This window comes from Emys orbicularis, chromosome 2 (genome assembly GCF_028017835.1).
Source record: "Emys orbicularis isolate rEmyOrb1 chromosome 2, rEmyOrb1.hap1, whole genome shotgun sequence".
NCBI classification, from domain to species: Eukaryota; Metazoa; Chordata; order Testudines; family Emydidae; genus Emys; species Emys orbicularis.
Genome location: NC_088684.1, coordinates 273,329,028 through 273,353,224, shown reverse-complemented (window position 1 = coordinate 273,353,224; position 24,197 = coordinate 273,329,028). Strand labels below are relative to the sequence as shown.

Below are 24,197 nucleotides of genomic sequence, written 5' to 3'. Positions count from 1 at the left end.
CATTCTGGGGTGAACAGAACCAAAGACCAGTTGGGGAAGTCCTTCCACTGGGAGGGAATGGGCAAGGACGTTGCTAATTATGTCCGGTCTTGTGAGGTGTGCCAACGAGTGGGAAAGCCCCAAGACCAGGTTAAAGCCCCTCTCCAGCCACTACCCATAATTGAGGTCCCATTTCAGCGAGTAGCTGTGGATATTCTGGGTCCTTTCCCAAAGAAGACACCCAGAGGAAAGCAGTACTTACTGACTTTCATGGATTTTGCTACCCGATGGCCAGAAGCAGTACCCTTAAGCAACACCAGGGCTAAAAGTGTGTGCCAGGCATTAGCAGACATTTTTGCCAGGGTAGGGTGGCTCTCCGACATCCTTACAGATTCGGGAACTAATTTCCTGGCAGGGACCATGAAAAACCTGTGGGAAGCTCATGGGGTGAATCACTTGGTTGCCACCCCTTACCACCATCAAACCAATGGCCTGGTGGAGAGGTTTAATGGAACTTTGGGGGCCATGATACGTAAATTCGTAAATGAACACTCCAGTGATTGGGACCTAGTGTTGCAGCAGTTGCTTTTTGCCTACAGGGCTGTACCACATCCCAGTTTAGGGTTTTCACCATTTGAACTTGTGTATGGCCGCGAGGTTAAGGGGCCATTACAGTTGGTGAAGCAGCAATGGGAGGGGTTTACGCCTTCTCCAGGAACTAACATTCTAGACTTTGTAAGCAACCTACAAAGCACCCTCCGACACTCTTTAGCCCTTGCTAAAGAAAACCTAAAGGATGCTCAGGAAGAGCAAAAGGCCTGGTATGATAAACATTCCAGAGAACGGTCCTTCAACGTAGGAGACCAAGTCATGGTCTTAAAGGCGCTCCAGGCCCATAAAATGGAAGCGTCGTGGGAAGGACCATTCACGGTCCAGGAGCGCCTAGGAGCTGTTAACTATCTCATAGCCTCCCCCACCTCCAACATAAAGCCTAAGGTATACCATGTTAATTCTCTTAAGCCCTTTTATTCCAGAGAATTAAACGTTTGCCAGTTTACAGCCCAGGAAACAAATGACGCGGAGTGGCCTAAAGGTGTCTACTATGAAGGAAAAAAGGATGGTGGCGTGGAAGAGGTGAACCTCTCCACGACCCTTGGACGTCTGCAGCGACAGCAGATCAAGGAGCTGTGCACAAGCTTTGCACCAATTTTCTCAGCCACTCCAGGACGGACCGAACGGGCATACCACTCCATTGACACAGGTAATGCTCACCCAATTAGAACCCCACCCTACCGGGAGTCACCTCATGCCCAAACTGCTATACAAAGGGAGATCCAGGACATGCTACAGATGGGTATAATCCGCCCCTCTAACAGTGCATGGGCATCTCCAGTGGTTCTAGTTCCCAAACCAGATGGGGAAATACGCTTTTGCGTGGACTACCGTAAGCTAAATGCTGTAACTCGTCCTGACAACTATCCAATACCACGCACAGATGAGCTATTGGAGAAATTGGGACATGCCCAATTCATCTCTACTTTAGACTTAACCAAAGGGTACTGGCAAGTACCACTAGATGAACCCGCTAAGGAAAGGTCAGCCTTCGTCACCCAGGCAGGGGTGTATGAATTCAATGTACTCCCGTTCGGGTTGCGAAATGCACCCGCCACCTTCCAAAGACTTGTAGATGGTCTCCTAGCGGGATTGGGAGAATCTGCAGTTGCCTACCTCGATGATGTGGCCATTTTTTCTGATTCATGGACAGAACACCTGGAGCACCTGGAAAAAGTCTTCGAGCGCATCCGGCAGGCAGGGCTAACTGTTAAGGCTAAAAAGTGTCAAATAGGCCAAAACAGAGTGACTTACCTGGGGCACCAGGTGGGTCAAGGAATTATAAATCCCCTACAGGCCAAAGAAACAGGTCAATCCTTCTTAGGCTTGGACGGATATTATAGGCGATTTGTACCACACTACAGCCAAATCGCCTCCCCGCTGACAGACCTAACCAGAAAGAAACAGCCAAATGCAGTTCAGTGGACTGATGAGTGTCAAAAGGCCATTCACCAGCTTAAGGCGACGCTCATGTCTGACCCTGTGCTAAGGGCCCCAGACTTTGACAAACCGTTCCTAGTAACCACAGATGCGTCCGAGCGGGGCGTGGGAGCAGTTTTAATGCAGGAAGGACCAGATCAAGAATTCCATCCTGTCATGTTTCTCAGCAAGAAACTGTCTGAGAGGGAAAGCCACTGGTCAATCAGCGAAAAGGAATGCTACGCCATTGTGTACGCGCTGGAAAAGCTACGCCCATATGTTTGGGGACGGCGTTTCCAACTACAAACAGACCATGCTGCGCTACAGTGGCTTCATACCTCCAAGGGGAATAACAAAAAACTTCTTCGGTGAAGTTTAGCTCTCCAAAATTTTAATTTTGAAATACAACACATTTCAGGGGCTTCTAACAAAGTGGCTGATGCACTTTCCTGGGAAAGTTTCCCAGAATCAACTGGTTAAAAATTGTTCTTGGAATGTGGAACATATTGTTAGTTTTTATATAATCAGTAGTATGTCTAAAGGTGCATGTGTCTTATTAACTCTGTTTTCTCCTAGAGCTCCAGGAAGAAATCACAGCCAGTGTGGAACCGGCTGTCCAACACTATCTGTGATTTGGGGGGGGGTGTCATAACTATAAAGGGAAGGGTAACAGCTCTCCTGTGTACAGTACTATAAAATCCCTCCTGGCCAGAGACTCCAAAATCCTTTTACCGGTAAAGGGTTAAGAAGCTCGGGTAACCTGGCTGACACCTGACCCAAAGGACCAATAAGGGGACAAGATACTTTCAAAATCTTGGGGGTGGGGGGAAGGCTTTTGTTTGTGCTCTTTGTTTTGGTTGTTGTTCGCTCTTGGGACTGAGAGGGACCAGACATCAATCCAGGTTCTCCACATCTTTCTAAACAAGTCTCTCATATTTCAGACTTGTAAGTAAACAGCCAGGCAAGGCGTGTTAGTTTTTATCTTTGTTTTCTCAACTTGTAAATGTACCTTTTACTAGAGTGTTTATCTTTGTTTGCTGTACTTTGAACCTAAGACTAGAGGGGGGTCCTCTGAGCTCTTTAAGTTTGATTACCCTGTAAAGTTATTTTCCATACTGATTTTACAGAGATAATTTTTACCTTTTTCTTTAATTAAAAGCCTTCTTTTTAAGAACCTGATTAATTTTTCCTTGTTTTTAGATCCAAGGGGGTTGGATCTGTATTCACCAGGAGTTGGTAAAAGAAAGGAGGGGGGATAGTTAATTTCTCCTTGTTTTAAGATCCCAGGGGGGTTGGATCTGTATTCACCAGTAGTTGGTGAAAGAAAGGAGGGGGGATGGTTAATTTCTCCTTGTTTTAAGATCCAAGGGGTTTGGATCTGTATTCACCAAGGAATTGGTGAATGTCTCTCAAGGCTACCCAGGGTATTAGCTTTGGGATGGTGGCAGCGGACCAGATCTAAGCTGGTAGTTAAGCTTAGAAGTTTTCATGCAGGCCCCCACATTTGTACCCTAAAGTTCAAAGTGGGGAAGCAGCCTTGACAGGCCCCATGACCTGTTCCACAGGATGGGGGAGGGAACACTGGCTCCCTGATGGAGCAATGTTTAATAAACCTTGACATGGAAAACCTTGCGGAGATTTCCTCCCTCAAACCCCCACAGGTAGGATTTTCCATGAAGGGGTTAAAGTAAGGGGGGAGCAGGGGAAAGCACATCAGATTCTCCTTTTTTTAAAGCAGAGGGAAAACCCCCTCCCCTCCCTGGCTTGAGTAAACAGAGATCCTCCCAGCTCCCCGTTGGCTTTGAAAACTTCCCCCTTCTGTTCTAATTTACCTTAACCACTGTTAAGTGCAAGAGGTGATCGGGCCTCCAACTGGACTGACTACACCTGGTAGTAAGGGAGACTGGTTCCCGACTCTCTTTTATGTGTCTGCATAGCACAATGGACTCATATGGTGCTGTATATATTACAATAAGGATCGTTATGCTGTTTTCTCCTCTTCCCTATTTATAATCTTGATAGTGTTGTTAGTAAGATTTATAAAGGGGCTCTTGCAGTATTTTTTTTTTTTCCTTCATGGCTTTTCATGCAATTTAAAAAAAAAAGCTAAAATAGTTCAAGGAACAGAAGAGGTCAAAACAAGGATAAAGGCAGCAGCACTATAAACAAGCTCTAAAGATAAAGCAATAAAACATGGTTTGCCCTCAACACACTCTGACAAGCAGAGTAAGCAGCAACGTCATATACAACATGTGCCCAGCAAAAATACTCAGTGAAGGTTTTTGAAGAGAGGAAAAAGTAACTTTTTAGCATATGATTTTAAAAAACAGAGTGCTTTGTTTCATGTTAAATTCAAAGCAATTCTATGCATGTGTGCACACACAAAACTATACCTAACCATCACTGTTTAGAAGTCCTCATATTGGACGGCAGTTGCTGAGGATACTAACCAAGGTCAACATTCTTCTTTGTATTAAACACTTAAGAATATTTTCCCCCAAAGTCTCTTCCCCTTTCCTCCTGTTCAGTATTTCAAAATCTGGAGTTAAGTAAGTTTGGAGTAGATGTACATGCTGAAATGCACTAACCCCAAAGCTCTCTGCTTTGCTGCTTCCTTTTTTCACAATACTTCTTCCACCAGCCTGCCTTGTCTCAACAAAACTTACTTCTCTAGCACACTTTGTATGAAGTAAGGGGGTGGAATCTTAAGAACAGCCTAGAGGGTACAGTATCAAAGCCTTTATTTAGAATGTGCAGTTACAGCAATTCAATTGTTAGTCATAGTAAGACACAGCTCAGAAACCAAACAAACCAAGGGAAAAATAGCAAAAATCTGCAAAACCTGTACTTGATCCTCTGTGCTGAACTCCTATTGAAGTCCCTAGGTAGAGAATCTTCAGGGTCAGGCCCAAGTTTCTTAAAATTGCTTTTATTTTTATACTGCGTACTGGAGAGTTTGGAATTCCATAATCCCTACATGAGCACTGTATTGCAGTAGCACCTAGGAGCCCCAGTTGAGATCAGGACCCCCATTACGATAGGCGCAGTACAAACACAGAGAGACAACCCCAGACCTGAAGATTTTACAATCTAAATAGACAAGACACCAAGGGTGAGAGAAAGGAAGTTGTTAAAAAACAAAAAAGATTAAGTGATTTGCCCAAGGTAACACTGAAAGTATGGAACAGAGCTAGCTCCCGAAGCTAGCTCTCAAGTCTTAACAATACTTTCTCTCTTTAGGATCATTCACAAAATGTATGGTAAAATGAATCTAGCCTGCATAAAGCCTAAGCAACCAGGATTTGTTTAAGGCACTAAACAGATGGAGTGGGGGTGGAATTCATTATTCCAATACCATCAGCCCCTGCATACTATTTCATAGAATCATAGAATATCAGGGTTGGAAGGGACCTCAGGAGGTCATTTAGTCCAACCCCCTGCTCAAAGCAGGACCAATTCCCAACTAAATCACCCCAGCCAGGGTTTTGTCAAGCCGGGCCTTAAAAACCTCCAAAGAAGGAGATTCCACCACCTCCCTAGGTATAGCATTCCAGTGCTTCACCACCCTCCTAGTGAAATAGTGTTTCCTAATATCCAACCTAGACCTCCCCCACTGCAACTTGAGACCATTGCTCCTTGTTCTGTCATCTGCCACCACTGAAACAGCCGAGCTCCATCCTCTTTGGAACCCCCCCTCAGGTAGTTGAAAGCAGCTATCAAATCCCCCCTCATTCTTCTCTTCTGGAGACTAAACAATCCCAGTTCCCTCAGCCTCTCCTCATAAGTCATGTGCTCCAGACCCCTAATCATTTTTGTTGCCCTCCGCTGGACTCTTTCCAATCTTTCCACATCCTTCTTGTAGTGTGGGGCCCAAAACTGGACACAGTACTCCAGATGAGGCCTCACCAATGTCGAATAAAGGGGAACGATCACATTCCTCAATCTGCTGGCAATGCCCCTACTTATACAGCACCAAATGTCATTAGCCTTCTTGGCAACAAGAGCACACTGTTGACTCATATCCAGCTTCATATCATTTCAGGCCATACATTGGTCTAGTTGCCATTGGGGTATCTCCTACCTCTTCTCAGGTCTATTTCTAGACCCATTGCTACATAGCCTGTTTGGGACTGGCGTGGGGTCCCGTATGTGTGCCTGGACACCCTAACCTCATCCTTAGCTTATTTTACCCACAATATGCAAATACTATTTCTCCTCAGTATGAGTTTTAGTCCATGTCTAATTTAAAAGTAAGAAACATTCAGACAGTTTGGGCTGCACTCAGAGTCAGTTCCTTCCCACATACCCTTGCAATCTTTCCTGCTTTGTTTTACTCTATGTTTAAGTTTAAATTGGTGAAGTGGAGGTCACATATAGACACACATCAAAATGAACTGTGCATGTATCCAAAGCAACTGTACATGTTTGACATGCTCTAAAGAGCCATTCATTTGAAAGACTGTGTAGCTCATAGGAAAGATAAAAAGTCTCATTGATTGAAGATCACTGACAGATGGGCCAAACCACCAATACAGCAAGTAAACCCATGGGAGAGGGCCAGGAGAAAGGAAAACTTTTTGTTCACTTCCCCTCACTGAGTTCATCCCATAGATTGTTCCATCTCATCAGGTCACCACTATTCTATCCTACTTTACACAGCCGAGCTTGTATTTTGGGTGTTCACTTAACAAGAATGAAGATGATAGAACTCTCTTGTATTCTATCAACAGTACTGGTAAAATGCATACAAGTTCTGCACCCTAAGCCAATTACTCCAATCCTTCAATTCAGAGGGAAGAGGATTAATCAAACGTCGTTTTCCCAAATATAGTTAGAGCATATATTTTTGCTGGACTGGACAAGAAAAGATATGTAATAATTTCTGGTTGTGAGCTGAACAAGGTTCTTCTGCCTGCTTTCTAGTATAGGATGATGTGACTTTAAGGCATAGGTACCCAAGAATAGCTGACCCAAGGGGAAGCGAATAGGTTAATGTAATAACTTATTGTATTGTATGATTATCTTTAGATCAGAGAAAAAGAGAACCAGACGAGTGCTGCTGATAAGAATTTCTTTTTTATGTTATTCCAATAAAAAATACATTCATACAGAAATATAACAATCTTGCAAAAAACAATTTCAAATAAAATCTTGTAAAACAAAACATTTTTACAAAAATCTTACAAAGAGATTCTTTAGATAACAGGGTGCTTCAAAAACAAAAAAAAAAGAAATTTCACTAATAGAAACGTTTTTGTCTTAAATTTCAAGCAATATTTTTTCTATTTTTATTTATTCAGCTTGATTGAGGCTCAGTTATCACCTGAACAGAATGTACTTGCTTATTTGGAAAAATTACAGGCATTTGACAGATGGCACAAAGCCCCACCCCATCCAAACAACTCTGATGGTATTTCACAATTGAGACAAGCCAGTGCAAGTTGTTTTTTTTTTTTTTTTTTTAAACTTTTGTTTACCTTCTTGTTTATCAGAATTATTATGGCTAAGCATAGAGCACTGCAAACAAGGATTTTTTATTTTTTTTTAAACAGAAACAGTAAATCCATTTTCTGGGATTTTTGTTGTTTTGTTTTTGAAAAAAAAAAAAGTGCATTTTCAGGCATTTTAATACAAAAATGAAATGAGAATTTAGGCCTGTGTGTTCCTTAGAAACAGATAATTTGCATATACTTTTCTTTGTTAAACCACTTATCTACATACTCATTTCCTGGAAGATCTGCCAAAATATTAGCATAGTAAGCAAGCCACCTACCCCCCCCCCCCCAAAGGAAAAAAAAATTACATGGTTAACTGCATCAGTGGGATGGTGAGCTGGTTTTTAAAAAAGTGTACTACTTTTGGACAAACTATTTCTAATCTAGGAGAAAATAGCCTTAGGTCTTCATTTTAGCTGAACTATTTAAAATTAGAATTCAACCCCTACTGTAACTAGCTCACTTTCAGATCCTCCAATAAACTTGAAGGCCTAAATCTGAGTGTATGTCATCTGAACCCAGCTAGCATTCCTTTAGTGTGCTAATATTCAGTCCATGCCATTTTAATGGCCACAGATATGCTATTCCAGACAAGCCAATAACTACAAAACCCAGTCAGCAGTCTGAGAAGGACTCAATGCCAAAAAAGCCTTTAGTAAACTGTTATGCTAAAGGTAAAGCCTCTAAAAATGCTAGATTTTAAGTAGCTGTATCTTTCATTTCTTTGCCTCCTTTATGGCCATATTGGGGTGGGGGGAAGGGGAAATCTTCACAGGCTGTTGTATTTTCTAGCTACACGTTCCAATTTTTTCCTTTAAAAATATTTATATATTATCTATATATACACACATACACAGACTGTACACACAAATATACATACACAAGAATTTTTCTGCCCACTTTAAAAAAGTATTATAGTTTCTTTCTGTATTACCAACAGATAGCTAGATATATAGATGTGAAACTTGTGCCATTTAAGCAAATACATCTTTTAATACTTCTGTATCTTTAATATGCATGAAACGTTACATATTAAGTACAGCTGGGTGTGTATATACACAATTGTTGTGCAAGGTCAATATATAAAAAAAGTCTCAAGGTGGCAGAACTGGTCAGGTATTCAATTGCTGTATGCATTATACTGTAACACAGTCAAATTGTCTAAGTTAAACAAATACTGTACTGACATGAAGGACTTTTCTCTATATTTGTCTTTGTGAAGGAGGACCCTGGAAGTAGCCTTTTTCCCACCACCATCCCCCATCATACATTTGATACAGTACAATGCCAGGTGAAAAAGGAGCCTTAATAAAGCATGCATCACCCATACCCCTGTATAAGACCCCCTGCAAGAGAAGGTCACTTGCATAAGGCACCATTATTAAGGTCAACAGTGCATTAAACAGCTAGAAAACCAGAAATTAGTCCTCAAGGCATAAATAAGAGAAAAATTAGCTGCATGAGAAAAATCAGTTTCTAACCTATAGTGGTTTTATCCACCCAACCGAAAAAATTATTCAGGTTCCATACATTATGTAACATGAGACCAATTGTATTTTAGCTGCTCTTAACTGGAATCAAAACTGCAGTCCTGATTAAAGAATGGAAAAGCATATAGTTCCCCAGAACCATGCAATAACCTTTGTATTATAATGTAAAGTTATAGTTGTGTTATATTTGTAAATACACAGCTTATACAATGGATTACAAATGAGCTCTGTAGCAAGTAAAACAAGCTACTTGACACATTGCACGTTTAATAGCTGCATCAGACACCTAAAGCTCCTCTCATACAGGAAAGGGGGGCTCCCCCATCTCCACTCTGGCGTCCTGACTTTTTTTTGTCTTTTCCTTCTCTCCATTTTTTCCCTCTAGAAGGTGCAGACACCCCTCCCCCCACCCTTGGAAATGATTGGTGGTCGTCCCATCTTGCAGTATATTCCTCACATACAAAACATTCAGACTACTTTTTTCTCTTACAGTTATAAAACAACCAGAAGAAAAAAATGTGCCTCAGCATACAGTCATCAATAGATCCTCAGTAACAAACAGTCACCCAATCATTAACATTCTCAGTGCACATGCTCACGGCAAAGGCTTAGGAGCCACTCAGAAGGTTAGGTACCAGTGTATGAGTCCAGGAAACCCCAAACATCACGCACCACGGTTGCCATGCCGTTTCTTACGTGACTTATTAGCCCTCAAAAGACCTTCAAGAAAGAGAGGTCCTGGAGGCAACTGGGTAGGGTGCAAAATGGCATGCTTTGGCTGGAACACGCATCCCTCCTTTCAAGGCTGTTCAACCTTGAAGCCGCTTAGCCCACAGGATTCACCTCTTGACCCATTCAGAGGTGTCGCTTCATGTGAAGGGCCAGGTGGTCAGACCTGGAAAAACACCTGCAAAGGAAGGAAAGTTGGGTTTCACATTACTCCATTTTCATTGATGTGCATTACTCAAGCTACATTCATGCAACAGGATGTTTTTAATTGTGAAAATGTCAGTCCCTCAAAAGAGAATAGAATTAATTTTCACTGAAGCATTTTGTTCATCAGTTTCTTTATGAATAAATCTTCTATAACAAAAAATATCACCTGGACCTGCTTCTCAGCAAGCATTATAAATAACTTTGTTTAAAAAAAGCTCAATTTAATTCACATACCTGTCACAGTGACTACATTTAAAAGGCTTGGCACCAGTGTGCTTTCTGAAGTGTCTGGTTAACTCATCACTTCTTGCAAAACGCCATTCACACCCTTCCCATGAACATCTGTAAGGCTTTTCTCCTATAAATAAAGCATATTATAGATTAACCATGACTTCACTCAAAATTAATGAGACAATATTCATTGTTTATATATAAAAAACAAGGATACCCATTTTCAATCAGAACAGTTCAGTGTTTTTGACAATGTAGGTGGCAGAAGCTTGAAGAATCATTAAGATTCCTACTTAGCTGTAACATCACCATGTTTAAAACAAAAGGTACCCTAATTGAAAGAAGTTAATAAGTACAGATTGAATAAAAAGAAAGCTAGTTAAGGGCCAGATACTATCATCCTTGTTCATCTAGAGTAGTACTTTACTCCACAAGTAGTTCGATTAACTTCATGTCAAGATGAGCCAGGATGGCAGAATCTGGCCCAGGAATGTTTTGATTCACCGATATAATTAGGTTACTGTTTTGCTTCAAAGTCCACTGTCCCACAGATTATCTGCACAAAATGGAACCTTTTCATGCTGACCCAGATATACTAGATGAAGAGCAAGGGAAAATCACAATGACCAGTTTGAATGCTGCTGATTTCAGTTAACATTTGAGGGAAATACTACCAGCAATTCATAGAAATAGTTCCAGTCACAAAACAACCACGGCAATAGTTCTGACACAATTATGTAGCTAGCAGTTATTTACAACCTTCACTGGAACTTCAGTGGAAATTGCTCTTTCCTCTTTTTTGAAAGTGCCTTGTTTTATTTCACTTCCACACGAGAATGGGAGCATATGAGTCAGCTAAATGACTTCCACAAATGGAAAAAAATTAGGAATGCTGAGCTGGTGAATCAGAGTAAGGTCCTTCCTTTTGAATTCCTCCCTTCTCCATCACCTCATTAAAAACATTTGGCATTTCTGGAGAATAACCCCTTGACTGGCACACTAAGGATGCAGAACATTGCTCCTTTCCTTAAGCAGTGACTGGTGAGCCAACCAGTTGCTCTACACATCTCTAACTCCAGACATCAAGGGCTGTAGAATATTAATGCTAAAAAATAAAAATAACTGTGCCAGCTACTACCACCATAAAAAAATTATGCAGGCCCTGGAATGCCTATCCACTTTACTCTCTTTCATAACAACCTCATATATTGATTTTTTTAAGTCTACGTTTCAGAGTAATAAAAAACAAAAACAAAAACCCACTATAGCATTTTAAGTGAAACCATGAAATAAGTGATACATACTTCTAAGTCTGGTTTGGTTTTATGTCAGAAGGACTGGTACATTGTTTGGTCTTCTAAGATTTTTGCTTAAACTAGTGCACATAAAAGTATTTTTTAATATTATACAACCAGTGCACATTTGCAGTTATACTTAACAGCCACAGGTCTTGATTGTATTAACTTAATAGCCCTTGGTGTAGAAGAGTCCAGTAACACTTCTTCCTATGAAAGCATCTACCCCCACTTCCAGTTATATTATATGAAATCCCTACTTTTGTGAGAAAGTCTCAAATTTACTTTTGTTTTTAAAATTGTCAGCAAAGTAGATCTTAAGTAATTTAGACAACAGGAGTTTTTCAAAGATTAAATAATTCTGCAACTTCTTCAGCACTATCTAATTAGCAAATGGAAACCATTCATCTGTGACAGAAGACCAGTGTACACCGAAGTATCTTTCTACTCAAGAGGCTTCAACTCAGCTTATGAAGAGAATGAGGAAGTGATGTCTTTCATTCTGGTAAGCCTCTGGTATAACTGAATCATCTTCCCAACCTTGGGCTTTCACCCAGTGATTATGTAATGTTATGACAACACTGCCATCGGGGTATTCCCTACTGTAGTCTCCAACTCCTAATAGACACAAGGTTACTAACCTGTATGAGTGCGCTGATGTGCTTTCAGATGTGAACTTTTGGTGTAAACTTTCCTGCAACCATTGAAGTGACACCTGTGGACACGTCTCCGGCCATCCGGTGAAGAGTCGCCATTGACTGGGGTACCTTTTTCTGCAGTCTTTCCAATGGTACCGGTACGAATTTTACCTGGTGAATGCAATTCACCTGGCATACAATTCCATAGCTGAGAGGAAGTTTCCTTGCTCAATTCAGGAGAAGAAGGGGGAGTAGAAGTGACAGATGAACTCAAGTTTCCTGAATTGGCTAAAACATCACTTATAGGATCAGAGGTAAACTTAGTAGTAGGTGAAAGTTCCTCGGAGCTGTCTGAAGACTCACTGCTTACATCAGAATTCAAACTGTTGGTCTCTAAGTTCTGGCTACTAGGACTGTCCTCTTTTGGAATACATGTACTCTTCAGTTCAGATTCCTCCTTTTTCTCACGTGCCAGAATAATTTTGGTCCAGAGATCTTCTTGGCTATCAAATTTAATTTCAGATGCAGATACATAGCAGGGTTCACTTTGAAGATATCGTTCCAGCTCTAAACAGGTCTACAAAAGAAAAAAGAAAAGAAAAAGAAAAACATTTTACAAAATAGTTTTAAAAAAGGAGAGTTGAGCTTTAAATTTCAAACAGCATCCAAGAAAGTAGGGTATTTGAAATTGCTAGGTGCCTTACAAATTAGAGGATATTCCAGCCATACCCAGGTGATTGTTGCAGTAAAAGGAACTGAAGTTTTCAAGAACTGGGCAAGAGTTCAAACACTAAGCTAAAGGTGTAAGTCAGTCAACATTTTCCAAATAGTGTTCTAATGAGTCAGTCAAATTATAATCCCCATCACAAAATTCATATTTTAAGAAGGCTAGTATTGAAATCACTATAAAATGTAGCACATTTTAATCAGGCTTTTTTACACTTTCTAATGGGCTTTTATTAATTTTTTCATTTTGTATCAAGTCATTTTGTATCACTCTCACACAAACACAAGGCTAAAGTGACCGAACTTATCTCTGGGACCAAGCACAGCTACAACACTGTATACAACAGTGTGCTCTGACACGCAGTTAAAAACCCAAGTGCTGTGTCACAAAACAAAGCCACATTCTAGTATGGTTGCAAGTAGCTGACAATCCGTATTCAGGGGACATCAATGGAACTGCAGATAACCACCCATTTCCTGTGTGTGAGAACTCGACCTACTAGTCTTTCAAAGAATGTCAATTCCAAGTGCACTGGCATGCACACCACATAACTTTAGTTGCTTCCTATTAGTGGTCCGAGTAACATAAGGAACTTCAATAACAGAAGGAGGGGGAAAAGTTCCAGAATAGTAATGTGCTATTGTAAAGGAGAAAGGGAAATTACTCTAAAGTCCTGCTGGGAGTCCCACAATGAACAAGAACTTTATCTACTGGCCAAGAGTGCAACTGTATGAGTCATCTCTATTTCTTTCACGTAATGCCAAAAGAGACTTCCTTTTAAAATTCTGACCATCAGCCAAGAAAGTACTCTGTTCAAATATACATGCAATAGGACATGTAATTACCCCACCAAAAAAAAAAAAAAAAAAAAAAAGGGGAGGGGGGCAAGAGAATCTTCCAAGTGATTAAATCTGCAGCCATCAGCATTCTCCTTTTACAATTTCAAACTTTCTAGCCGTTCTGAGGGGAAGAAAGTGGTAGGAAATTTTGTGCCCATGGGTTTTTGTTTTCCACTATAAGTTAGTTATCCGTGTGGAAGTACTACATGGTTGATCTACCCTTATTGACAGTTCCTACTTACTAAGTTTCTGTTCAAAACTGCACTTATTTTATCAAGATTATCCCTCCCAAAACAGTCTTGCAAGCACAGACAATCCAAAATGCTACATTTTTACCCCTCCAACTCTCCACCTAAGGACGGTTTGTTATGGTCTGGAGGTCCCTCACCAACACCACTCAGCTGAACTGGGTTGCATGTCATTGATAGCGTGGTCAAAAATGGAAGGAAAAGCCACACAATCAATATTTATGTCTTTGCCTATCACTAGACAACAGTTTTGCAGTACACATTTTAAAAAGGCATTAAGACACAGCATAACAAAGTATTGATCCTCCAAGGAAACACAAAAGAGCATTTATTAAAATCTTGTTAAACTAATATTTTTCTGGCTAATTTAAATTTCTCATTATGTAGATTAGCAATGGGGACCAAAATGAAGCTCTCTGTGAGTTTAAATGCGTCTGAAAGCTACTGGGAACCAGTTCGGCTCTTTGCCAAAATCCCAAATGCTTGAAGGAAACTACTTAGATCAATTTCAATCACGTACTATTGAAGCTGCTTCTTTTGGGGAGGGGGGGGAACGGGGGGAGAGGAATTGCATACAATTAGTAGGCATGTGACGGTTGTAACACTTTGGATTTCAACCTTCCTGAAGCGTTTCTTGTCTTTCATACAAACAAGTAGTATTTGATCTGGTAATTCTATTTGTTACAAGCAAACATCACCGCAGGGAGTATAGTAAACAACCCCCTCCCCTCCAATAAAAAGCAAGACAATGCAAAAATGTCAAAGGCAATCTCATCTCAGGCAATCCAATTACTGGGACAGAGGGGGGAAAAAAACATGTCCATTAAAGGCAAGAAGCCCCAGTTCTTCCTCCTCCCAAACTAAGACTCGAGGCAATTAGCAAAACAGGATCGCTGTCATATGACTGACAACTCATTGGTTGTGCAAAAAAAATTTTTTTTTGGCTAGTCAACAACGAGGGCAGCAGGTAAAGCAGGATTGAGAGCTTCGCGAATCCTCTACATTAGTAACGTCTTCAAAACTAGTAGCCCCCCCCCCATACCAAAACAAACCCCAAAAACACACCATGGGGAGAAAAACAATTCTTGGCAAATAAGGGGGAGGGGGAGTTCAGATGACAAGATCCAGCTGTAGAGTTTGGACCTGATACAGGCATAAAACTTTCGCCAGGGACTGCACTGGATCACGCGAAAGCAAAGCTCAGAAGTTTGGATTTCACGCTGGTCGTTGCTGTTTTTGATGAGCTCAAAAAAAAAAAAAAAAAAAAAAAAAACAACCCCAACCCACAGAAAACGCATTCAAACACATCGGCCCCTGTTTTCTCAACTGACAGTCCCTTTCATAATGGGGAATGCATTAAAAGAGAAACTCAGTTGCATTGAGAAATACATTTATTTAAAAACCCCTCAAAATTAAAAAAAAATAAATCAAAACACCTGCTTCAAAACTTTTGTTAACATCTCCATTGCATTCTCCCCAAATGCCCGGATGACACTTTGGCATTTTTATCCACTCATCCTTTAATGTGGCTTAACAACCAACAACAACAACAACATCCTCGTTTACCTGTTGCCAATATTCCTCCAGAGATGGTAAAGCTGAGAAGTAACCAGTGTCGTGCACAATCTGGAGTTCCTGGAAGATGCTGCACATTGGGAGAACATCCATGTCTAAATTGCAACAACAAAGTCAATTCTGGTTACAAAAATACAGATGCCTCCTCTATGGGCAGAGGAGGTATGTGAGGGGAGGGGGGGGTCTCAATATATAGTCTGTTTCCAAACCCCCCTTTACTCCAGAGAAGAAAAAAATACAAAAAAAATATTAATTCCTTTTGGAGATTGGGAAGGGAAAAAAAGCAAAGTTTCATGCAAAATGTAATTGCACAGCAATTAACAAAGTCTCCAAACGCTGCCGCTGCTCTACTCTCCTGTGGCTCGCAGAGGACACTTGCTCAGGAGCCTGCACAATATTTGCAAACACTGAGCTGACTGCAAATGTAACCCCCTGCAAAACTTCCCTGTTCTAAGCTCTCCTTGGCCACAGTCACCGCTACAGCCTCCGCCTCCTCGCTCCTCTCCCCCCTCCCTCTCCTCTACTCCCTCCCCCCTCCCCTCGTGATCCTATTACGCCGGCTCGGAGCACTGCCCAATCTCTTCCACCAACTCGTTACACCGCGTTCCAATGATGTCAGATCAGCCCAATCGCCTTGCAGGAGGCATCTCGGCCCCTCCTGGCGTGACCAAGCCTCTCCGTGACGGCTCATGCTATTGGCGCGATTCGAAATTCGCCCAGTCCTGATTGGTGGGCTAGGCGGCAGGCTATTTTTAGCAGGGTATATAAAGCAGAAAGTGCTGGGCTGGAGAGAGAATATCAAGCTGGAGTGTTTTGCTTGTGCTGCTGGGTGGGGAGGACGGTCTAGTGCCGTCAATAGGTGCTAGGGGCGCTGCTGAGCTGCGCAGGCAGAGCCGCCTGCGGGAAGCTGCAGCCAGCAATGGCCGGGCGATGGCCGCTCGTGTGTGCACTGAGCCCCGAGTGTCAGGGACGCTCCCGCTCTAGCGTGCATGGGGTGGGAGGCCCCCCCGGGACCCTGGCGCGACGGGGTCTCCAGGCTGTAGCGAGACTGCAAAACAGCTCCCCCGGAGCCCTGTGTAGCGGTGCGGCTGCTCCGCCTGTCCTATCCTCGGGGCTGGCTCTCTAGCGCTCCCCGCGGGCGGCCGTGCCTGGTGTGGTGCAGCCCCCTGGGCAGCAGCATCCCGCCCTTGGCGTTCCTGTTCCGCTAGCGGAGCCCGGGTTGGGTTAATTTCCCTCTAGCGGTGCGCTTCCGAGTCATCTCCTGATGGCTTCTGACCTGCCCGCTGTGCCTATTGCAAGCCCCGGTGCGCCCCCCCCCCCTTTGCTTAGTGCGTGCAACCCGCAACCCCCTGCTGCGGGAGCTGCTCTGGCGTGGGGTTATGGGGTGTAATGTCCGGTGTTGGTCCTTGATGTTTAAAGGCTTAAAGGGCTTGGGGGTAGATCACCTGGAAGCCCTATTGCCACACCAAGTGCTGGGAAATGCTAAGGCAGGGCCCTAAAATGATGAGGTTTTAAAATAAATGTTAGGTTCCTTTTATTTGCCTCTGGTTTCCGGACCTTTAGTCTGCACCTGGGTCAGGTATTCAAGTTTTTCTCTTGAAGACATGACCCTTTACAAAGAAAAATGAAATATGAGAGCCTCAGGAAATCACTTGACAGCAGGAGCTGGGGCTTGAAGAAAAGTGTCAGCTGTCACCAGCATTGGCAACACTCTGAAAGATTCCCTCTCTGTCCAACCCTGGTGCCATATTACTGTAATTGCAATCATCCCAGGTGTTGGCGCTCCTTTGGTCAGGGTTCCCAACCCTCCAGGATTGTCCTGGAGTTTCCAGGAATTAAAGATTAATCTAATTAAATATTATGTTGTGCGATGAAACCTCCAGGAATATGGCCAACCAAAATTGGCAATCCTACCTTCAGAATATAACTGAGGGAGCTGCTGGCAGGCCTTTCTGCAGAAAGGGTCTTGTCCATGGAACAAGTTTCCAACTTGGTCTGCCTTAGGCTGGATATGTTAGCCTTGTGCACAAGGTGCATCTCTTTTCTGTAATATTTGGGGCAGGGGATGATAGTTATTGGCATGGGACAGCTTTGTTTTTAGGCACAGATTTTATGATTGGGAGTGCAGTGGTAGTTATTTTAAAGGACTTGATGTGTGTGTTTTTAAAAATGTGGATATTAAAATTTAAAGGGGTGTCCAAAGCTTGGGATGAGCACTTCCAGTGTCTTTTTTCCTAAAACTAAGTGGCTTATTTCCGCTGATGTTCCTATTATGATATCTCCCATCTATCATTTTTGTCTAAACAAATATTTCTCCACCAATTTTGCTGTAGCTGGTGGCCAGGCTAGTTAGCTGTAGATGTGCACTTAAGTCACTGAGGTTTCTTTCTCCTTCTTCAGGTGATCAAGTGATCTTCAGGTACAAAAGCGCCACAATTCAGAAAACCTCCCAACAACCAAGCCCTTCATAAACCAGCAATCTGGTGATCCCAGAAAAAAAAAAATTGCCAAATGGTGATCTTGAAATAATCAGAATGTTTTTTCTTGAGGGAAACCAGGAATACTTAGAGTGAACTAAGGTATTATTATGTGTTTAGGGAAGTTAAGTGAATACAAAAGAATGATATCATATCTAAGTCAGGGCAGCTATGCTTGTGGACCTTTAAGCTCTGATCCTCCTGTGTGCTTCAGATGAATATATACCCAGTATGCCATATTGGATCAGACCTGGGGTTCATTCAGTCCTGTCTCTGATTGTAACAGGTACTAGATATGGCCAGATGCTTCAGAAGAAAGAGCAAGAAACCTTGGATTAAATGGATGTTGGATAATCTGCCCCTTAAATAAGATTAGTTTAGTGCCTGAAGCAAGAGGTTTAGTATCTCTTCCAAAATGTATTAGCATTAGCTATTATAACTCTAGATATTCATGTTATCCATATGAATGTCCAATCTCTCTTTGCATCTTGCTAAATTTCTAATCACTGAATGTCACAGAGACCTGTGCCCCCATGAAACCTCATGGAAATCAATGGAATTTGGTGTAGAGGACTGCTCATCGCAGAATTGGAGCCTTATTTTATTTAGCTGTTTTTATACAAACTGAACCCCAAATATAGCACAGCGAGGGGGAGCAATGGTAAATTGATAGACAGGTGCTTTAAAAAATGGGCAAAAAAATGCTATTATTAAAAATATTTGTAACTGACAAAGTTTCCATGTGCATGCACTTCATCTGCAAACCTGTGGTTGGTGCAAGCTGTATTATGTTCACTGCCAAGAAGTGAAAAAAAATGGCACAGCACGGACATAACTGTGTTGCAGTAAAAATTGTCTTAAATTACACTTTAATAAAATGTTGGCTTTTATTGTGCCATTATAAAAATTAGATGCCTGCAAAAAATTGGCATGTTTGTCATTAAATATTTTGGTTTCAGGTTGCAACTTTATTAACAGAGTTTAATCATAAATAGCAGAGGGAGACACAGCGTAAACAGTATGGTCAATGGATAGAAAGAGTGGGTAAAATCATGGCTCCATTGACATCAGTAGGAGTCAAAATTTTACCCAATACATTTTTAAATGAGAATTGTAGTGAGATGGTGAGTCAGTGAGGTGGAGCGATATACTAAGGCTGTTCCAAATATCAGAAGGCTCTTGTGCCAACAGTGTCTAGGGTGGAGTAAGAGAATAGAAGCAAGTGTTGGGATAGCAGGGACGGGAGCTGAGAGGCAAGGTCCATGATAATCGGAGGAAGTCCAGGGAAGAGACTAAAAATGAGGGCAGTTTTGAAATCATGCCATATTCTTGACATGCATGCAGAGCTAATGGAGGTGTTTGAGGGTGGGAACGACGGAAGAATCTTAAGTAACTTAATTTTATTACAACTTGGTCCAAAAGACTTTCTTCATGATGACAATTGCCATAAAAAAAGATACGAGTTTTGTTTTTTAAATCACAGGGACATAATAAAAATGTAGAGTTCAAAACGTGAACCTATCTTTAAAAACACACTTGAAAGGAAAAAACATTCTCACTGAAAAAATTGATCAGGATCACAATATTGTTTTTAGCTGGGGCAATGATTTAACAGCGAGCTCAACATTCCTAAGTATATCCTTGAACTCACAGACTTAGGCAAGTGCATAACTTTCCAGGCTGTGACTACTGCAGTGTGTAAAGTCCATGTGTGAGTATTTGCACATACTTCTGGACAGGATTGTTCTTGTGGTGCAAATGTGCACATCACATTGCTCCACTACTGTCTGCGCCATTCCTAACAGTAATCAAGACTATTAAAAGGCATAGAATTATTTCAAATTTCAGTTCCTTGCTCAAAATGACACACAATAGTGAAGTAGGTATGTCTGTTGATAAAGTTATGAATCAGAACAAAATCCATAGGTCTGCCAACACTGACAGTTCACCTTAGAGGACTTTTAAGCATGTGCAGAATAATGTTCTGTGCATTCTGATTCAGTTTTTGTCCCATGACTTAATATGCCTTCACATTTATTTTAAAATGAAATTTTGGTGGTGGTATTGCTCCATCAAACACATCAAATATAGGAATGATAAAGTTTTGTACCTGGAAAATTTCTCTTCATTGGGAGTGTGCATTACTTTCTGCGATCTTGCACTGCAGTCAGCAAATCATTTTCTCCAGGTGGTTGTGCATGACACAGGAAGAGCACCTGTTCTGCCTCAGTATGTTCATACATGTATAGAGAACATATATACTTGCTTTGTACGCTATGTAATGCTAGGGGTGATGATACTTCTGAAAATACTTAACCTACAACTGGATACAAAGAGGTTAGAAGAAATTGGCAGAAATTAATACATTATAGTTTGATCAAGATAAATGTAAGGTATTTCATTGGGAATACATAAAAAGGGTGGTTGGTTGCAAAGATATGACTTACTTATATGACCTACTGCAGGGGTGGTAATTCCCTAAACTGAAAACCAGCATGCAATGTGATTCTACCACAGCTAGCGTGAATGCTCTATTAGAATACATAAATAGAAGTGTTACACGTAGGCCAGAGATGGGGTTATTCTTGCTATGTCACATCAGGGAGCTCACATTTAGAGAATTGCTTGCCATTTTAGGCCTTAGATAAATGCCACAGAGTTTAATTGCAGAGATTACAAATAATAGTAACAAAAAGAGAGTAAGGAAGAGGTTTGGTGAATCTGACCTAACTTTGGGAAGCTTACAGAAAAGATGACTAAGTATGTGACATGACAAGCTATAAATACCTCTAAGGATTAACCAAAGGGGAGGAAAGTATTTTATTAGCTATTGTAAGTAGAACAGGAAGTAGTAACCTAAAACTAAGGAGAAATAGACATTTTTTTAAAAGTATGGTCCAAATTCACAGATTTTAAGGCCAGAAGGGACCATTAGATCTTCAGGTCTGACCTTGTATAACATAAGCCAGAGAATTTCACCCTGTTACCCTGTATTGAGCCCAAAAATGTGAGTTTGCAAATTTTGCTCTCATTTGCACCTATAATTAGATAGATTCTTATTTTGCCACATTTGGACATGCACAAGTAACCAAAGAGAAAGCAACACTTTTGGGAGCCAGTCCGGGTGTCCTTGAGACTTAACTAGCATCCCAGTTATAGCACTAAAACTGAAAATACTTAGAGACAGAGGGCCCGATCCTCTGCCAAGTTCAATGGACAGCTCATGCATAAAGCTATGCTAGTGAGTTTGAATCCCAAACCCAGGTTAGAAAGTCTGATTCTGGTCATGTACATTAAATTTTGAAACACATTTAAATCCATTTGGACAATATAGTCTTGTAGGTGTTAGATTCCTTGTTGGATTCAAAAAAGAAAGAAATACTCATCAGTCTGAAAAATTGAGATCTGTCAACATAGAGTTTCCATGGCCCACTTCTCAGATCTTAGTGTATACAGATGAGGGTCAGCATTGTTGGACAGCTCAAGCAGCAATCTGAAACTAGTATTAACTGGCTTATCTTCTGCCAAACTCATGTGACAGAGCTGAGCACCCAATCTAACCTTGTCCGGTAGAAATGTACCGATAGGTATGTCTTCATGGCACAGCCAACTCGGGTGACTGGCACCCGATTAGCCTACCCAACAGTGTCGGATTAGCCACTGGGCCCGCAGGGCCTGTGTCCAGGGGCCATGGCCAGCTGGGGGGCCCCTGAACATTTTTTTGCCACCAGTGGCAGAAGCTGGGAGCCCCGGCCGCCAGGCGGGTGGGGCGGGGGAAGCTGCCGTGCCCTGACCCCACTCCACAGCAGCAGCACTGGGCGGGGGAAGGCCCCCTTTCACTAGCGGTCCCTGACCCCGTTCCTGGCAGGAGGCATGGAACAGGGGAAGCCACCCCTTCCCCAGCGGCCCCCGACTCTGTCCCCAGCAGAAGCTGCGGGGCAGCAGGGGAAGCCCCCATACCCAACTCCGCTCTCCAGCAGAAGCGCCGGGCAAGGCGGGAGAAGCCCCAGCGCCCCAATCCTGGTCCCCTGCAGAAACATGGGGGTGGCAGGAGTTGCCCCAGCATCCACACCCCTGCTGTGGTTCTGCAACTGGAGGAGCTCTCACTCCCCGTTGTGGCCCCGGGGCCGTGGTGCGGGTACAGAGCTTTCTCCTGTCTTGGGACTGCAGCAGGGGGAGAGCAGAAAGGAGCAAAAAGGGTTGTGGGGCTGCAGTGGGGGGGATCCTGGGTGAACAGGGGTGGTCCTCGGGGAAGGGGCAGAAAGGAGTGGGGCTGTGGGTGTGGGTGTGGCCACAGGCAGAAGGGGCAGAATGGGGGCAGGGCAACAGGCAGAAGGGGTGAGGTGGGGAGGGGCCCTCCATTTGCTCTGGCCCAGGGCCCCAGGAAACCTTAATCCACCTCTGCTAGCCAGGATGGAAGTATTCCCATAACAAAGCCATACCCACATTATTGTGTCCTCCTTCACTGTTGCCTGTGTATGTCTAGGGGCCTATCCCAAGGTTCTTGGTGCTGAGATTCTCTAGGATTCTTTCTCTGTCAATTGTGTGAGATTTTGTTAGTCCTTTTGAGAGAATTGTTGGAAGGTCATGAGAGGAATGCCAGCACTCGAGTGATTTTTGCATACATCCTCCCTGCAAAGCAGGCGGGTTCCAGCCTGAGTGAAAGCAGCACCTGAGCTCTAGCCAAGTAATCTAGCCAGGGTTTAAAGCATTCAAACATGGTAGGGGTAATCAATTATTTTTTGTCAGGGTCCAAATTTCTTGGTCAAGGTCCAGACTCCAGAGAAAAGAATACAAAAATAATAACAATAATGATAATAGTACGTAAATAAAAGAATTTCACAGTCCATTCAAAAGCATCCGGCAGTCTGGATTTGGCCCGTGATCCGCCTATCGACTACCCCTGAGATTTGTCTGTGTGGATGGTAGGAGGAGTTGGGCTAAAGCACGGGTAAGAGCTTAGGTTAACTGTGCAGTGAAGATGTGCCAGAATAGCTTTTCCTTCTCAGTATAGGTGGTTTTCTGTGATTAGCTAGAACAGAGAAAAAAATTGTTGAGTTTTGCTTTGAAAGTGACGTATAAAGGAAAAGAAAAAAAGGGGATGTGCCTTTTTTAGTACTTTATGGTGGATAAAGATGAACTGAAAAGTCCAGTTATATATTTACTTTGTTTTTTTCTGCATTTTTTATTTGAAATCTCAGGAATGTCAAATCTCACATCTGACTTGTTTTTCTGTAGGTCTCTTTTGGATGACTCAGAAATGTGGTTTAGGAGCTTAATTGAAGGATTTAGGGTGTTGATTACTTAACAATGAGAGGATTTCGTCTACGTGTTGAATGAAATAGATGTTAACAAAAACAAACCTGTTGTGTCTTTTTCCCTTTACACAACAAGATTAATATGAAGAAATCACAAGGGCGTGGCTGGGTATCAAATAACCCTAAATAAATACCAATAGCCCTAAATAAATATAAACACGTAAAGCCTAACTACATATATACGGCTACTCTGGTGGGTTTCTGGCAGCTTCTAAAACACAGAACATTGAGCTCCAGTAGTTGGCTCACAAACTATTTTAAAGATTTAAACAATATGAATAAAAATCATATCTTCTTTAAATTTATCAGCTTCTACTTCCTTGGTATCTGTGATGTCATAATCCTACTAGTTCTCCAGTTGTCCCTAGATTCTTCCAGTGTAGATAAGACCTACATTTCTAATGTGAAAATAGTTTTCAGTGGCAATGGGTCAGGGGAGACTTTCAGTTTTTTGGATACAGCAATGAGTTTAAAAAAGAAAAGAAAAGAAAAGAAAGCAAACTTTCTTTGCAAATCACCTTTAGAGGAGACATTAGCTTCAAGATAAGCGAACATTCCCTAAAGAAATATAGAATGTATGCAGCTGGAACCTTCCTGATGCCAGGACACTGATGCTTCAATAATACAGTCCTCTCAGACTGCTTTCAGAAGAGTTTGGAACCACTGCAAAATGAGGGTTAAAAAGTTTGGCCTGACAGACAGAGGGAGCTGGAGACCCTGGGTTGCACTGGCTCTTCACCCATACGGATTATTTATTGAATTTTAGTGCAGCTGCTTTTTCCCTTATGCCTTCTCAAGCTACTATTAATGCCCCCTAGTTAATACACCACTAAACTGAGAATGGAAATACAGGAAAATTCTGCAACCAGTGAGTGAGGGAGCCAGAAGTCAGGTTGATTGTTTTCCTAAGCAGTGTGA

At 42.1% G+C, this 24,197-nt stretch overlaps 1 protein-coding gene across 1 annotated transcript; it reads right to left on the bottom strand.

The window, feature by feature from the left end:
* Positions 1–7,067: 7,067 nt before the first annotated feature.
* KLF6 (KLF transcription factor 6) lies at positions 7,068–15,930 on the bottom strand. The gene is made up of 4 exons (XM_065398767.1): positions 15,476–15,930; positions 12,099–12,672; positions 10,166–10,289; positions 7,068–9,902 (listed from the first exon to the last, which is right to left on the bottom strand). The coding sequence occupies exons 1-4, from the start codon at positions 15,575–15,577 to the stop codon at positions 9,851–9,853; spliced, it is 852 nt and encodes a 283-aa protein (XP_065254839.1). The 5' UTR covers positions 15,578–15,930; the 3' UTR covers positions 7,068–9,850.
* Between the last annotated feature and the right edge of the window lie 8,267 nt (positions 15,931–24,197).

Bases quoted from the DNA above. Each gene is read 5' to 3' on its own strand.
- KLF6 (XM_065398767.1), bottom strand. From the start codon at position 15,577: ATGGATGTTCTCCCAATGTGCAGCATCTTCCAGGAACTCCAGATTGTG. The intron at 10,290-12,098 runs GTTAGTAACCTT...CTTTATTTATAG, and splicing joins ACATCAGCGCACTCATACAG to GAGAAAAGCCTTACAGATGT. The intron at 9,903-10,165 runs GTATGTGAATTA...CTTCCTTTGCAG, and splicing joins AAATGTAGTCACTGTGACAG to GTGTTTTTCCAGGTCTGACC.